The sequence below is a fragment of the Callospermophilus lateralis genome, chromosome 13 (genome assembly GCF_048772815.1).
Source record: "Callospermophilus lateralis isolate mCalLat2 chromosome 13, mCalLat2.hap1, whole genome shotgun sequence".
Classification (NCBI taxonomy): Eukaryota; Metazoa; Chordata; class Mammalia; order Rodentia; family Sciuridae; genus Callospermophilus; species Callospermophilus lateralis.
The window spans coordinates 58,517,106-58,533,554 of record NC_135317.1 but is presented as its reverse complement, the minus strand read 5'-3'; the positions used below and the strand labels follow the sequence as shown (position 1 = coordinate 58,533,554).

The window sequence follows — 16,449 nt, the reverse complement described above, 5'->3', positions numbered from 1 at the left end:
TATTTTGTTCTATTTAGTTCAAATTTTCTTTCTCCTCTGTAGTTTCTCTCTAAAAGGGATATTTGATAAGGAAATGCTCACAGTAAAAAGGGGTCAGTTTTTAAAAAGTATCTATTAGAAAACGAAGATTTTTCTATTTTTGCATTAAGGAAATAAAGAGTTTTTTAAAAAAATAATTACAAGCTCATAATTCATAAAAATCAAGTTTATAGTAAAGAAATGAAAAAAGGGAGGCTAAAAGCAAACAGCTTAATTTTCATTATGCTTAGAGGAAAACCATTTCATTAAAGAAATTCATTTTTTTTTTCCAGTACTAGGAATTGAACATAGGGGTGCTCTACCACTTGAGCTGTATCCTCAGCCCTTTTTATTTTTTGTTTTGAAAAAGTCTAAAAACTGGCTTTGAACTTGCAATCCTTCTGAGCCACTGGGATGTGTCACCACACCCAGCACATTGTGTATTTTCAAAAACTTGTCCCAAACTGCGGTTATCTTAGATCTTAAAATTATCTTAATTTATTAGAAAGCTGTGTAGGGCTGGTAGAATGCATACTTAATATATATAAAATCTTGGGTTTGATGATTAGCACCACACACAAAGATGGTGGGTAATTTCCACAACACTGCTAAATCAGGAATGATCATGAGCCAAGTGTGATGGCACATGCCTATAACCCCAGCGATTTGGGAGGCTAAGGCAGAAAAATTACAAGTGTGAAGACCAACTCTGCAATTTAGCAAGACCCTGTCTCAAAATAAAAAATAAAACAACCAGGTTCCATGGCACATGACTGTAATCCTGTACTTGGGAGGCTGAGGCCAGTGGACTGCAAGTTTGATGCCAGCCTCAGAAACTTAGTGAGACTTGTCTCAAAAAATAAAAAAGGGGACTGAGGTTGTGGCTCAGCAGTAGAGCACTCACCTAGCACGTTCAAGGGCCTAGTTCAATCGTTAGCACCACATAAAAATAAATAAAGATATTGTGTCCATCTGCAACTAAAAAATAAATATCAACTAGATAAATAAATAAAATAAAAAGGACTGGGGATGTAGCTCAGTGGTAAAGCACCCTTAGGTTTAATCCTCAGTACTAAATAAACAAGTAAATATTTTAAAATAAAGAATAAAAAGGAATGAGGATGTATCTTAGTGGTAAAGTGCCCTGGGTTCAATCCCCAACACTGGGAGCAGGTAAGGGGGTGGTGGGAATGAGTAAGTGTGAAATAATGGTCCAGTAGTTTTATGGAATATACCAGAAATTTAAAACACCTGTATTCTAGTCCCAACCTAATAGGAAATCAATCTAGAGTCTTGAATAAATTACTTAATGAATAATGTCTCAGTTTCATTATTCAAAAAGTGATGGTAATTACGACCCATCCTGCATAACTATGAGGATAGAATAGGAGAACAAATCTTGGTGCAACATGTCATTTCATACTTTCAAAAGCATTCTGCAAGAAAACTGTAACTTACTCTAACAGCAGGAATGACTATGTATAGCTTCTTCCCAAAGATAACTTAGGTGTGATTAATTCTATTAACTTAAAATATTGTGTGGTTAAAGTACAAAGGGATCCTAGCTTCTTGGAAGAAAAAAAAAAAGACTTTCAATATAGTTCTGCTTCATGGGTCTAGCAGACAGGGTTCGGAAGCCCTCTACGGATCTCTTCCTCTACAAACTGAATTTTTATTCCATCATAAAATAGTTTCTAAGAAATACTACTCAAGGGGCTGGGATTATAGCTCAGTGGTAGAATGCTCCTCTAGCCCTGGGTTCAATTCCCAACACCACATAAAAATAAATAAATAAAGATATTGTGTCTAACTACAACTAAAGAATAAATATTTTTTAAAAAAGAAATTATATCCAACAGGTTTAATAAACATAAAACATAAATATTTTATAAAATACTACTCACAAGGACTTCATAGTCAGGGATGGTATGAGTCCCAAGCCCTGTCCTATCAAAAGTTACTCTGTAAGTAGCATTAAGAGTATCCACAGCATCTATTTGTCCAGTGAACAGACCATCATGAACACCACGTAATCGTGCTGAGAAAAGAAACAAAAGCATTATCATGTTTGAGAGATACAAAGAATTTTCAAATATAAAACTTCCAAGCGTGTAATTTAAGCCATAAAGTACAGTGTCATTGTCTACTGGTTTCAACATAAATATGAACTTTTAAGTTTAGAGAAACAACAACAAGTAACTTTTTAAAAACAAAACTATGATGCGCCTTAATATGATAAAGCAACGAAATCATATAGCTACCAAACTAAGGGGAAAATATTTAAAAATCATTTGGAGTTTAAATCCCTAAAAAGCCAACAAAGGAATTTTAGCCATTACACTCATGAGCAAAACACAGGGAGTAGTTCAACAACTACAAAAAAAAAAAAAGAATAGTTGGGTGTGATGGCATGTGCCTGTAATTTAGGTGGCTGAGGCAGGAGGCTGGCAAGTTTGAGGCAGGCCTGGGCATGTAACAGCTACCTAGCCTGCACAAGGCCCTGGATTCATTCAATCCCCAGTGCTACAAAATAAGAATAAACAAGTAAAGGGGTGGGGGAGAAGGAGGAGAAAAGAAAGAGGAAGAAGACAATGACAACTGACAACAAGAATGCGGCACAAAAAACAATCAATACAACAGGCCAGACAGAGACTGCTGTTTTTAGAAAGACCTGCCTGCAAGGCTGGCCCTTGGCTAGCAACTGGAGACCCAGATTTTTGGAGTATTCCCACTGCTCCTTAATTAACAAAGGTGGTTTACTATGACTAGATTACTTGTTCAAATAATGTGATTTATGCTGAATGTCTGCTTTCCTTCCGAGAATGTAGAATTTCAGAGTGCAGTAAGCAGAAGATGCTTATGTGACCAGCCCCCAGTAAGAACTCTGGACACTGACTCTAATGAGCTTCCTTGGTCCACACACTTCAGAAGTGTTGTGACAATTTATTTTTGGAGGAATTAAGCAAGTCCTATGTGATTATATTAGAAGAGGACTCTTGGAAACATGCACCTGGTTTCCTCTGGATTTTGCCCCATGCACCTTTTACCTTTGGTAATTTTGCTTTGCATCCTTTGTTGTAATATCTTAGCCAGGAATACTAGTATGTGTTGGGCACTCCCCAGTGTTTCTAGTGAATCATCAAACCTAGGGGTTTTCCGGACTGCTAACAAGGATGAACTCTTGTCACTAATAAAGTCCAGTTTGAGCTGGGCCCAGTGGCACATGCCTGTAATCCCAGCAGCTAAGAAGACAGACTCAGGAGAATCGCAAATTCAAAGCCAGCCTCAGCAATTTAGCAAGGTCCTAAGCAACTTAGCGAGACCCTGTCTCTAAATAAAATATAAAAAGGGTTGAGGATGTGGTTCAGTAGTTAAGTGCTCCTGGGCTCAATGCCTGGTAACAACAACAAAAAATCCAGTCTGAAATAACATCAGGAAAATCCAAACAAATATCCAGCATGAGTGAAAATTTTAAGAATTATAGTACAGGGGCTGGGGATGTGGCTCAAGCGGTGGCGCGCTCGCCTGGCATGCGTGCGGCCCGGGTTTGATCCTCAGCACCACATACAAACAAAGATGTTGTGTCCGCCGAAAACTAAAAAATAAATATTAAAAATTCTCTCTCTCTCTCCCCCTCTCTCTCTTAAAAAAAAAAAAAAAAAGAATTATAATTATAATACAGTTTGGGTATAGTGGGGCATGCCCGTAACTGCAGTTAGTTAGAAATCTAAGGCAGGAGGACTGTGAGTTTGAGGCAAGTCTGGGCAATACAGTGAGACCCCACCTCAACTAAAAAAATAAAAAAGAAAGAAAGAAAAAAAAGAGAGAGCATTTAAGTTTTTCAATGGGGCAAAATTTGCATTCTGTACCAAAAAGTACAGAAATATTCAAAACAAAGTATTCAAATTAAAAGGATCAACTGATAAAAACATAATCACAAGAGACTAAAATATCACTCTCAGTTGCTGACAGATCAATTAAAGGAACAGAGAATTAGGGATATAGAAGATATGAGTAATAAAGCTGAATAAACAAACATATAAAGGGACTTATAGTTAATACAACATGAGTGATTATCCTCTGCAAAAGACAAGTACAACCTGGACTAGATTATCAAAAACAACCATTCCAGGGTACTGGAAATAGACCAAATGCATAAAACAACTAAGAAATGCTTCTTGTTGAAAAACTGCTGGAGTTTCAGGTTAGGACTGGAAGAGTCAGTGGGCTTTTTGCATGAGGTTATTCATACGCCCACCATTATCATCAACATGGTTGGTGAAAATGGTTTTACTAGGGCAGGGCTGGTCACACAAAAAAAGCTGGTGGCCCATGCCTGTAATCCCAGCAACTTGGGAGACTGATGCAGGACGATCATGAGTTCAGCCTCAGAAATTAGTGAGGCCCTAAGCAACTCAGGAGACCCTGTCTCTAAATAAAATACAAAAAAGGGCTAGGGGGGCTGGGGTGGTGGCTCAGTGGTAGAGTGCCTGCCTAGCATGTGTGAGGCATTGGGTTCAATTCTCAGCACTGCATATAAATAAATAAAATAAAGGTTTGTTGACAACTATAAAAAAATATTTGCAGTGGGACTGCAAATTGGTGTAACCAATATGGAAAGCAGTATGGAGAGTCCTCGGAAAGCTGGGAATGGAACCACCATTTGACCTAGCTATCCCACTCCTTGGTCTATACCCAATCGTCTTAAAAATAGCATAATACAGGGACACAGCCACATCAATGTTTATAGCAGCACAATTCCCAATAGTTAAATTGTGGAATCAAACTAGATGCCCTTCAATGATGAATGGATAAAGAAAATGTGGCATATATACACAATGGAATATTATTCAGCAATAAAAGAGAATAAAATCATGGCATTTGCAGGTAAATGGATGGAGATGGAGAATATAATGCTAAGCAAAGTTAGCCAATCCCCCCAAACCAAATGCCGAATGTTTTTTTCTGATATAAGGAGACGATTCATAGTGGGGTTTGGGGCAGTGAATGGGAGGAACAGATGAACCATAGATAGGGAAAAGGGGTGGGAGGGAAAAGGAGGGGGGTATGGGGGTAAAAAAGATGGTGGAATGAGATGGACATCATTACCTTAAGTACAGGTATGAAGACACGAATGGTGTGAATATATTTTATATACAACCAGAGATATGAAAAATTGTGCTCTACATATGCAATATGAATTATAATGCATTCTGCTGTCATTCATATAACAATTTAGAATAAAAAAATTTTTAAAAAGGTAGGGGGTTGGCTGGGGATGCAGCTTGGTTGTTAAGCGCCCCTGGGTTCAAATCCCTAGTGCCAAAAAACAGTAGTGTTGTCAGAAGCACCAGACCTGATATGGATGAATGGGTAAAAACCTGTGACTGCCAATTAAAAGTGGTGAACTTGGGCTGGGGATGTGGCTCAAGTGGTAGCGCGCTCACCTAGCATGTGTGAAGCACTGGGTTCGATTCTCAGCACCACATAAAAATAAAATAAAGACATTGTGTTCACCTAAAACTAAAAACAAACAAATAAATAAATTAAAGTGGTGAACTTGATGCTGGGCACAGTGGCACAAGCACAGTGGCTCAGGAGGCTGAGGCAGGAGGACCATAAGTTCAGCCAGCCGCAGCAACTTAGTGAGGCCCTAAAGACTTAGTGAGACCTTATGTCAAAATAAAAAGTAAAAAGGGCTGGGGATGGGCTGGGGTTGTGGCTCAGTGGCAGAGTGCTCGCCTCACATGTGTGTGAGACCCTGGGTTCAATCCTCAGTATCACATAAAAATAAATAAATAAATAAAATAATGTCCAACTACAACTAAAAAAATAAATATTAAAAAAAAAGGGGGGGGGGCCGGGATGTTGCTCAGTGGTTAAGTAGCCCTGGGTTCAATCCCTGGTACCAAAAACAAAGAAGTGAACTTGTTCAAGAAAGATTGGAAAAACTTACTGCTTTGGACGCCTAAGATATGGTCTTGGTTGAAATGAGTGGCAGACAAGCCAGAAATTTAACAGGGAGAACCTGGAAACTAGAGAACCATAAAAGGGCTAAAGAACCATAAAAGGGCTAAAATAAGCTCTTTACTCATTCTGATTAATAGGGAAGCTATTCAAATGGACTGGCAAGACCCAAGACAAGTCTCACAAAAAGTAAAAGCTAAGGACAACTTGAAAACTGACAGCAACTGTGTACATTCCCTGACTTACTCACAGATCAAGCAGAGGCCTTTTAGGCCTAAGATATTTGAGCATAATCTCTGCCCAAATCATTGGCTGACCATTAAGTTATGCAGATGTAGGGGTAACTACTATGAAGTCAAGCATAAATGAAATGAGACATCAGCAGTTGCGTAGATAAGCTACTAAAGCAAACCCAACTACACTACAAAATAATTAGAACACAAAAATGCTACAGTAAGTTTTTAACCAAAAATTACTAAATGTGTAAAAAAATAGGAAAACATGACTCTTACCCAGGAAAAAAGTAAATAGAAATTTACAGATATGATAGATTTAGCAAAGACTTAAAAAAGCAGCTATTACAAATATGTTCAAAGAATTAAAAGGAAAAATGATGATAATGACTTGATAGGAAATCTCAAGAGATGGGGCTGGGGATGTGGCTCAAGTGGTAGCGGCTTGCCTGGCATGCATGCAGCCTGGGTTCAATCCTCAGCACCATGTACAAACAAAGATATTGTGTCCGCCGAAAACTAATAAATAAACATTTAAAAAAAAATTCTCTCTCTCTCTCTCTCTCTCTCTTTCTTTTAAAAAAGTAAAAAAGAAATCTCAAGAGATTATAAAAAGAATTAAATGGAAACTATAGAGTTAACAAACAAAAAGTGAAAACTTTACTACAGGGGTTCATCAGTAGGTTGAGATAGCAGATCAAAGAATCAGTTAAAATTTTAGATAATATATTGTAGTAAGTCTATGTCCCCCCTCCCCCTCTTTTTTGTGGTGCTGGGGATTGAACCCAGGGCCTTGTGCACGTAAGGCAGGCACTCTACCAAGTGAGCTACATCCCTAGCCCCTCCTTTCTTATTGTTAATTTTAATTTTATTTTTAGGTACCAGGAATTGAACTCAGGAGCACTTAACCATTAAGCCACATCCCCAGTCCTTTTTATATTTTATTTTGAGACTGGGTCTCAATAAGTTGCTGATGCTGGCTTTAAACTTGCAATCCTCCTGTCTCAGCCTTTCAAGTGGCTAGGATTACAGGCATGTGCCACTATGGACTAGCTTCTTATTTGTAATTTTTTTTTTTTTAAAGAGAGACAGAGAGAGCGAGAGAGAGAGAGAATTTTTTTTTTTAAATATTTATGTTAGTTTTTCGGAGGATACAACATCTTTGTTTGTATGTGGTGCTGAGGATGGAACCCAGGCCACACGAATGCCAGGTGAGCGCACTACCGATTGAGCCACATCCCCAGGCCCTTATTTGTAATTTTTAAATGGATTGTATATATTTACTGGATACAACATGACATTTTTAAGTATATACACACTATGGAATGACAAAATTTAGCATTATCTTATATAATCATCATTTTTGTGAGAAAATGCTTTTATCCATTCTATTAGCATTTTTCAAAAATATATTGTTAACGATAGATACCATATTGTACAATACATCTCCTGAATTTATTCCTTCTATCTTACTGCAATTTTGACAACATCTTTCCAATCTCCTTCACCCACTAAACTACCTCAGCCCCTAGTAACCACCATTCTACTCTTTATTCTATAAGAAAAACATATGAGTGAGATCATATAGTATGTATATTTCTGTTTCTGACTCCAATAATATAGAGGGAAATCAAACTCTGTTTCTCCTACTACATTCTCCCAACACTTCTGACACCAGATGTGTATGGAATTTTCCCCAAACACACTAAGCAAGCAATGCTGCATCAGTGGACACTAGTTGAGTATCCTTTCACCTGTACTTCTCACACATAGCTATAAATTGAGGTTCCTACAACCTCTGCTTGGGTTCCATTTATTTGCTAAAGTGGCTCACAGAATTCAAGGAACTATTAACTTTGTTTACTGGTTTATTATAAAGTATACAGATGAAGAGATGCAAAGGTGAGGTATGGGGGAAAGCGTATGCTGAAGCTTCTAAACCCTCTCCAGGTACACCTCTCTCCAGGAACATCCAATTGGTCAACTCTGTCCTTTTGGTATTTTATTGGAGGCTTTATCACATGGGCATGATTGATTAAATCACTGGCCATTGGTGATCAACTTAGCAAAACATTAAAAAGGGCTGGAGATGTGATTCAGTGGTTAAGCGCCCCTGGGTTCAATCCCTAGTACTACTACTACTACTAATAATAATAATAAAAAGATATCTGGGAATCAATCTAACAAAAGAGGTGAAAGATCTCTACAATGAAAACTACAGAACACTAAAGAAAGAAATTGAAGAAGGCTTTAGAAGATGTAAAAATCTCCCATGTTCTTGGATAGGCAGCATATTGTCAAAATGGCCATATCATGTACAACCAAAAGAATGGGATCCTAATTAGAATGTTATACCCCAAGGATAGTGCCATGGAGTTAGGGTTGATTGGGCACTTAGCGCACGCTTAAGCCTCACTGAACCTCAAATGCTGAGCTATGAGTCCAGTCTTCCCCAGACACAACAAGTAGATCTTGACTTATCCAGGCCACTTTTCACCACTGCTGCACTAGTTAGAGCACGCAAACAGAGAACCTGGATATTTATCTAGTCCATCCCAGGAGAAAAAGAAAAACAAACAAACAACAACAACAAAAAAAAAAAACAGTGGTTAAACCACCAGTGAAGGAAATAGAGAAAGTAGAGAGATCACACATACATCTCAGAAAGATGAAGATCTGACACAGGATTATGAAGAATGGAAAAGGAAAATTTTAAAAAATGCTGCCCAAACTCAAAAGACTACAGCAAAGTGACTGCAGTTTCCAGACTGGTATGTGCTGCAAACTTACAATATACTGCCACTTCCAGGAAGATTTTAGGACTTTTGGATTTTGTTTGAACTTTTATAACAAGGACCCTACTGCCTTCATAGTAAAGAGCCAGCACTAGGGCTAAGTTCTGTTCTGGGCTATGGGCTGGCACCTGCCTTGGTAACATTAAATCTACTATAGTGCCTCAGCTCTCCACAGGTCTCCACTCTCCCACAAGTTGTAACAGGAACCATTTTGCTAGAATATAAATTTCAGGCTAAATGAAATCTTATCAATTCTACTTAAGTTGTTGTGTAAGTTTTTTGGTGTGACTAAATATATTGCACAACCTAAATTAAAAAAAAAAGAAAAAAGAATGTTATACCCCATGTATGTAAAATATGTCAAAATATACTCTGTGGCCATGTATATCTAAAAAGAATAAAAAGTAAAAGATCGGAAAGAAAAGAGAAAAAAAATTAAAAATAAAAATAAATATACCATTTATGGTCATTTTGAGCTTTGGAAGCATTTTCTAAAAATTTCCATTTTCATTCTTCATAAATATACTAGATAAATAATGTTTTTAGAGCTCTATTCTTCTTGTGTGTGTGTGTGTGGTACTGGGAATCAACTTCAGTCTTGTGTATGTCAAGCAAATGCTCTCCATTGAGCTCCATCAGCAGCCTGAGTTCTATACTTTTGAGAAAAGTAATAGGTGAGGATTGAGGTTGTAGCTCAGCGGTAAAGTGCTTTCCTAGCATATGTGAGGCACTAGGTTTGGTTCTCAGCACCGTGTGTTTAAATAAATAATAATAGTCCATCAACAACTAAAAAAATTTTTTTAGAAAGTAATGAGTGAATGATTAGAGCACTTGAAAAAAATTCCATATATATGAATATGTATGTATGAATATATTTATGAATATATATATATATGGATATATAAGCTCTAGATTACAATTTCCAACCTATTTTAAATGTACCTGCATCAATTTTGTTGAAATATTCAAAGAACTGAAAACTTGGGACTAATGTCTTTTCAACTTGACTTCTCCTGCTCTGGAGAGTTCTAGAACTATTCAGAGTAATTGATACTTAGCCAAACAATTTCCTGTATTATGTGGCTAAAGTTTCATATCTGGACACTTCTCTGAAACTTCTCCATCATTTGAATTTTTCATCACTTTGAGTACCTTAAAACTCATGTGTTTTTTTTTGTTTTTGTTTTTTCAAGTTCAGTCACTGTTTGTGGTGCTGGGGGACTGAACCACTCTACCAATGAGCTATGTTCCCCAGCTCTTTTTATTTTGAATATATCCATGGAAAAAAAACCACCTTTACCATGTTACATAATGATATTCACCTCAGAAGGTACCTTCTTCCCTGTTAAGTCCCTTTTCAGAAATAGTCACATTTCTGATTTTTTTCACCATAAATTAGTTTTGTCCATTTTCTAATTTTGAACAAATGGAAACATACAATATAAGCATTGTTTAGTGTTCAGCTTTTTGCTCAATATAATGTCAGTAATTCATTTCTTTTTACTCTGAGTTGTACTCCACTCTAAGAAATTACATTTTGCTTTTCCAGTATCCTGATGATAGGATGATTCCAAGTTTTAGCTATAAGATTAGAATGATAAGAGTGCTTAAAAAATGGTATGAACTTTCTGTTACAGATTATTATGTGGACAGTTGTTTTTCACTTCTGTTAAGTAAATGCCTAAGAGAACTGCTGGAGCATAGGGCAGGCATTTTAATTTTATAAAAAACTGTCACGCTTTTTCCAAAGTGGTATACCATTTTATAATCCCACAAAAAATGTTCAGGAATTATGAAAGCTCCATATCTTTGCTAATTTGCATTTTCATGTATTCACTGATCTTCCCTTGGGAAATGTTGAATGTATGTCTATTCAAATATTTGATCTACTTTTTAAAATCAGATTGTCTTTTTATTACTAATTTATAAAGTTCTTTATATTTTTTAGTATAAATCCTTTCTCAAAGATGTCCTGGAATCATTTTCCCCCTATTTATTTTCCTAATGGCGCCTATTTATTTTCTTAATGGTGCCATTTAATGAATAGAGAATTTCAAGTTGAATCATCTTTTGCTTTTTTGGTAACTCTTTGTCCACACCAAGAAATCTTTGCTTACATCCAGATCACACAGATATTAGAAGTTTTATAGCTTCAGCTTTTACGTTTAGCCCATTGATCAATGTTAGATTAAGTTTATTTCCATATGGATATCTAGTTCTTCCACTGAAGTGCTTTGGTGCCATTATGAAACCAACTGCCCATGTTGAGTGTGGCTCTATTTCTGAACACTCTATCTTGGTGAACATCCTTACATCATTCCTAATCTTAATGGCAAAGCATTAAAAAACTTCACTGTTAAGTATATAGCAGTCAGTAGAGTTTTGTATACGAACTTTATCAGGGTAAGGAAGTTCATTTCTAGTACACATCAATGAGTATTAATATTGTCAAATGACTGGTATTTATTGATAGGACTATTATTTTTTTCCCTTTATCTTGTTAAAGATGGTGATCTGATGTTTTTAATTTATTGACTAACTTTTTAATATATATATATTTTTAAAGTAGGTTTAGGTTCAGAACAAAATTGAGCACTGGATTCAATCCTCAGTACCACATAAAAATAAATAAATAAAATAAAGGTATTGTGTCCAACTACAACTCAAAAATAAATATTTTTTTAAAAATTAGTTAATTAATGAGTGTGTAAGTGTGTGCGGGTGAGGGTACTGGGAATTGAAGCCAGTGGTGCTCTACCCATGGGCTTCACCCACCAGCCCTTTATTTTTATTTTGAGACAGGGTCTTACTAAGTTGTTGAGTCTGACTTTAAACTTGCAATTCTCCTACTTCAGCGTCCTGAGCAATTTTTCAAAAATTTTGACAATTCACAGCTGTACTTATTTTAATGAATTTAAAATTTTATCTTCATAGCTTTTAGTTTATGCTGTAGTACATGTTAATTTGAACCCTTTAAAAATATATTTCATACATGAAGAGAAAGTAACATACAGTAAATTACTGCAGAATCTAAATCTTTCTAAATCTCTAATAGAAACTATCTTGGCTAAAAATGACAAATCACAATAGTAACAAGCTTGTCTTCTTCACTTACCTGTAACTTTGGTTCCAATAACCAGGGGCAAAGGAATTTCATCTGGGAGATCTTTGAATTGTGAAACATCTGCAACTTTCCTTTGTTGTAAGAGCCTTATTTTCTGCCGTTTCTGTTTTAATGCTGATCTCTCTTCCTCAAAAAATGCAGAAGAACATCTAGAATTATAAAAATCATATAAACTGATAACTATCCTATACAGAAACTTAAAAGTCTGACCATCCATTTCACTTTTCCCTTTTTTCTTCTCATTTCTTTTGAGTGCTAGATTTAAAAGTGGGATTGTAGAAGTTATTACTCTGTAAGTTACTTTTAATTAAAAAAAGGAAATAGGGTGTTGCAAGACAAAGATTACATGTACGTCTAGATTATTCCTCCTACAAAGTAGGATTTGTTCACCCTCCTTTGACAAAAATGTCTGGAACCTAGGTCTCCTTTGAAGAATAAAGTTCAATTTCAATATTCTATTCAGAAGAATATGACATTTTCTCTCTGATCCAGTGAGCATATCAATATAGGTTTAAAGATGAGATCTGCCAGTATATGAACTCATAACTAATCATACTTCATGCCTTTAAGTCTGAATACTGAATTCACTTTTAACTCTAGGGCCTATCTTATTTCCATTTTCAAATTCTAGGATGAATCAAATCATTTAACATGTACAAACCTGTAATCCCAGCTATTTGGGAGAATGAGGCACAAGGATCACAAGTTCCATGTTGTTGCACATATAAACAGTACATTATTTTTATTGATAATATTATACTGTATATTTCATAATTTGTTTATCTATTCACTTGTTGGACATTTGGGCTGCTTCCAGTTTGCTATTAAAGTTGATGTGAACATTAGTATATGAGGTTTTTTAATATTTTTTAATTTTTTAGACATTGATGGACTTTTATTTTATTCATTTATTTATATGTAATGCTGAGAATTGAACCCAGTGCTTCATACATGCTAGGCAAGCACTCTATCACTAAGCCACGACCCCAGCCCTGTGTGAGTTTTGTATAAACATATTCTTTCATTCTACTCCATCTAGGAGAGCCAAACTGTTTTCCAAAATGGCGATACTATTTTACACTACCACCATCAGTGTAAGAGACTAAGTTTCCCTTGGTGGTTTCCCTCACCAATATTTGGTATTTTCAGTCTTGTAATTCTGAACATTGTAGTTTAATTTGCATCTTATTAAGGATTAATGATGTTGAACATCATTCTGTGTGCTTATTCAATATCCTTATACCTATAGTAAAAAATCTATCCAAACGCTTTGCCAATTTGCTAATTGGGCTATTTGAGTTTTCATGAATTTTGAAGAGTTCTTCACACATTCTGGATATTAAATAAATGTGTCCACCAGTCAAATTTTATGTAAACAGAATATTTAACATATTTACATGGTTTCAAATTTAAAAGATTTCAAAAGGTATTGAAAACTTTAATACCCATGTTTCTCAATTACCCAGTCTACTTCCCAGAAGACCATTATATATTTCTTATATGCCTTTCATTGATATTTTAGGCATACACAAGCAAAAAAAAAAAAAAAAAAAAACTTATGTTCTTTCCTTACTTCTCTCAATGGCTACAATATGCTCTGTTATGTATTCTGTATTTCTTTCTTAATATATCTTAGCAAATTACTCTATTACCAATATACAAAGAGATCCCCCATTTTTGTTTTTGTTGCCAGGTATAGACTCAAGGTTTTGTGCATGCTAAGCCTGCACTCTACCACTGAACTACACTTTCAGCCCATCTTTCTTTGTTTTGTTATGTGGTTTCAGAATTTTCTATTTTAGGTAGTATACTTAAATCTTTCCCAAATTTATGACACTTAGATTGTTGCCAATCTTCGTTTCTACAAACAATATTGCAATAAATACCTTTGCACATGTCATTTCACCTGTGTGCAAGTATTTCTGTGATATGAACTCTTTTAGAAGAGTTAGGCTCAAGAAAACGAAAATTCATAAATTTGATCAATTTTTATTTTTATTTTTTTTAAAGAAAGAGTGAGAGAGAGTGAGAAAGAGGGAGAGAGAGAGAGAATTTTAATATTTATTTTTTAGTATTTGGCGGACACAACATCTTTGTCTGTCTGTGGTGCTGAGGATTGAACCCGGGCCGCACGCATGCCAGGCGAGCCAGGCGAGCGCGCTACCACTTGAGCCACATCCCCAGCCCTTGATCAATTTTTATCAAATTTCTCCCCAGAGATTACATACAATTAATCTCTCACCAGCAATATGTAAAAAAATGACTATTTCATCACCAATCCAACATGTTAAAGCTTTATGAACTTTGTCAATCTGAGAATTAAAAAACAGTACTCCAGCACACTTTGATTTTGACTTTTCTTTTTCTTTTTTTGTTGTTGATGGACCTTTAATCAATTAATTAATTTATTTATTTATTTGCAGTGCTGAGAATTAAACCCAGTGCCTCACACATGCTAGGCACTGAGTCACAATCTCATCCCTGATTTTGAGTTTTCCCTGAGAAAAACTGAAATTTTTTCGTATTTAGAAGAGCCATGTTTTCCTTTCCTATGAATTGTCTGTTTATAATCATTTTTTACTATGAGTTATTTGATTTTTTTTATAGACTTATAGAAGTTCTTTACAAATTAGGGAGTTAACTCTCTGTCTATAATAACAATTATAGATAGTTCTGTTGCTATCTTTTGACTTTTTGTTGTTTCTTGGTCATGAAAAATGTTATTTTTAGGAAGTCGATTTATTGATATTTTCTTATGGCTCTCAGCTGCAGGGCCTATTAGAAAAACCTTTTCCAATTCAAGATTCACAATATGCTGGTTTTCTCCAATCGTTTTGTTGTTTCATTTAAAAAATATTTAGGGTTGGGGCTATGGCTCAGTAGTAGAGTGCTTGCCTAGTATGTGTGAGGCACTGGGTTCAATTCTCAGCACCACATATAAATAAATGAATAAAATAAAAATCCATTAACATCTAAAAAAACCTTTTTAAATATTTAAATCTTTGATCTTTTAAAAAATTTTTCCTGGTACAAGGCATGAGACCCACCTTGTTTTTTCTCTAGATTTCTACACAGTAGATTTGATCTCCATTAAACAAACAATCTGCTTGGCATGGTGGTACACGCCTGTAATCCCAGTTAGTTGGGAAGCTAAGGCAGGAGGATTACAAGTTCAGGCCAGCCTCCTCAATTTAGTGAGACTCTGTCTCAAAATAAAAAATAAAAATAAAATAGAGCTAGGGATATAAATCAGTGGTAAAACAAACCTGGATTCAATCCATAGTTACCAAACCAAATCAAACCAAACAAAATAATAATCTATTCTCCTTCTCCATGTACTTGAAAGATAACCACTGAAACTGTTTTACTAAATTCCTTTAGACTTCCATGATTGTGTGTTGACTGTTTATTCTTCATTCATATTCTATTTATGTACACTCTCACATTGTTTTAATTATGGTCACTTAATAATCTATTTTGTATTCTAGCCCTTATATTTTTAATCTCAATCCCAGTGATTATTCCAATACTTCAAATAATATCTGATAAAATCTCTCTTCATTAGTTTGGTTTTTCAGAATTTTCCTATTTGATTTTCCCTTTGAAATGTGAATTTTAGAATTATCAGCTTAAAAGAAAAAAAAGAGGCTAATGATACTTTCATTGGGAAAGAATAATTTACAGATGAATTTATGATGTTGTGTCCTCTTTTCTAAGATCATGTGTCTTCCCACTTGTTCAGATACACCTTGTTTGTTTCTTCCTTTCAATTTTTTTTTTGGGTGTGTGTGTGTGTGGGGGGTGGGTACTGGGGATTAAACCCAGGGGCATTCCCAGCTCTTTTTATTTTTTGAGATAGGTTCTCAGTAAGTTCCCTTAAGGTGGTCCTGCCTTAGCCTGCCAGTGTCCTTGGGATTATAGGCAATGTGCCACTGTATTAGCTCCTTTCTATCTTCTAACGGGTGTAGTTTTACCAAATGATTTTTTAAAATTTATTTTTATTAGTTCTAATCAGTTATAGATGACAGCAGAAAGTTTTTCGATTCATTGAACACAAATGGAGCACAACTTCATTTCTCTGGTTATACATGGTATAGAGTTGCACCACGTGTGCAGTCATATATGTACCTAGGGTAATGATGTTTGTCTCATTCCACCATCTTTCCTATCCCCATACCCTTTCCCCTTCTCTCCCTATAAACCAATTTTGAAGACTAGAATATTTCAAAAAGTATACTCTGGGCTGGCACTGTAGCTCAGTGGCAGAGTGCTTGCCTAGTATGTGTGAGGCACTGGGTTTGATCCTCAGCAC

General features: G+C 35.6%; 1 protein-coding gene and 1 pseudogene across 1 annotated transcript in view; one reads left to right on the top strand and one right to left on the bottom strand.

Moving 5' to 3' along the window:
- Window positions 1–16,449, bottom strand: part of Lin9 (lin-9 DREAM MuvB core complex component) — a 67,522-nt gene that overhangs the window by 28,424 nt on the left and 22,649 nt on the right. Inside the window, exons 7-8 of the mRNA XM_076831554.1 lie at window positions 12,129–12,286; window positions 1,923–2,056 (exon numbers count right to left, since the gene is read on the bottom strand). Of these exons, the coding sequence (XP_076687669.1) occupies window positions 1,923–2,056; window positions 12,129–12,286 (292 nt within the window). The remainder of the gene's footprint in view (window positions 1–1,922; window positions 2,057–12,128; window positions 12,287–16,449) is intronic.
- On the top strand, window positions 8,645–8,972 carry LOC143379496 (origin recognition complex subunit 6 pseudogene; annotated as a pseudogene).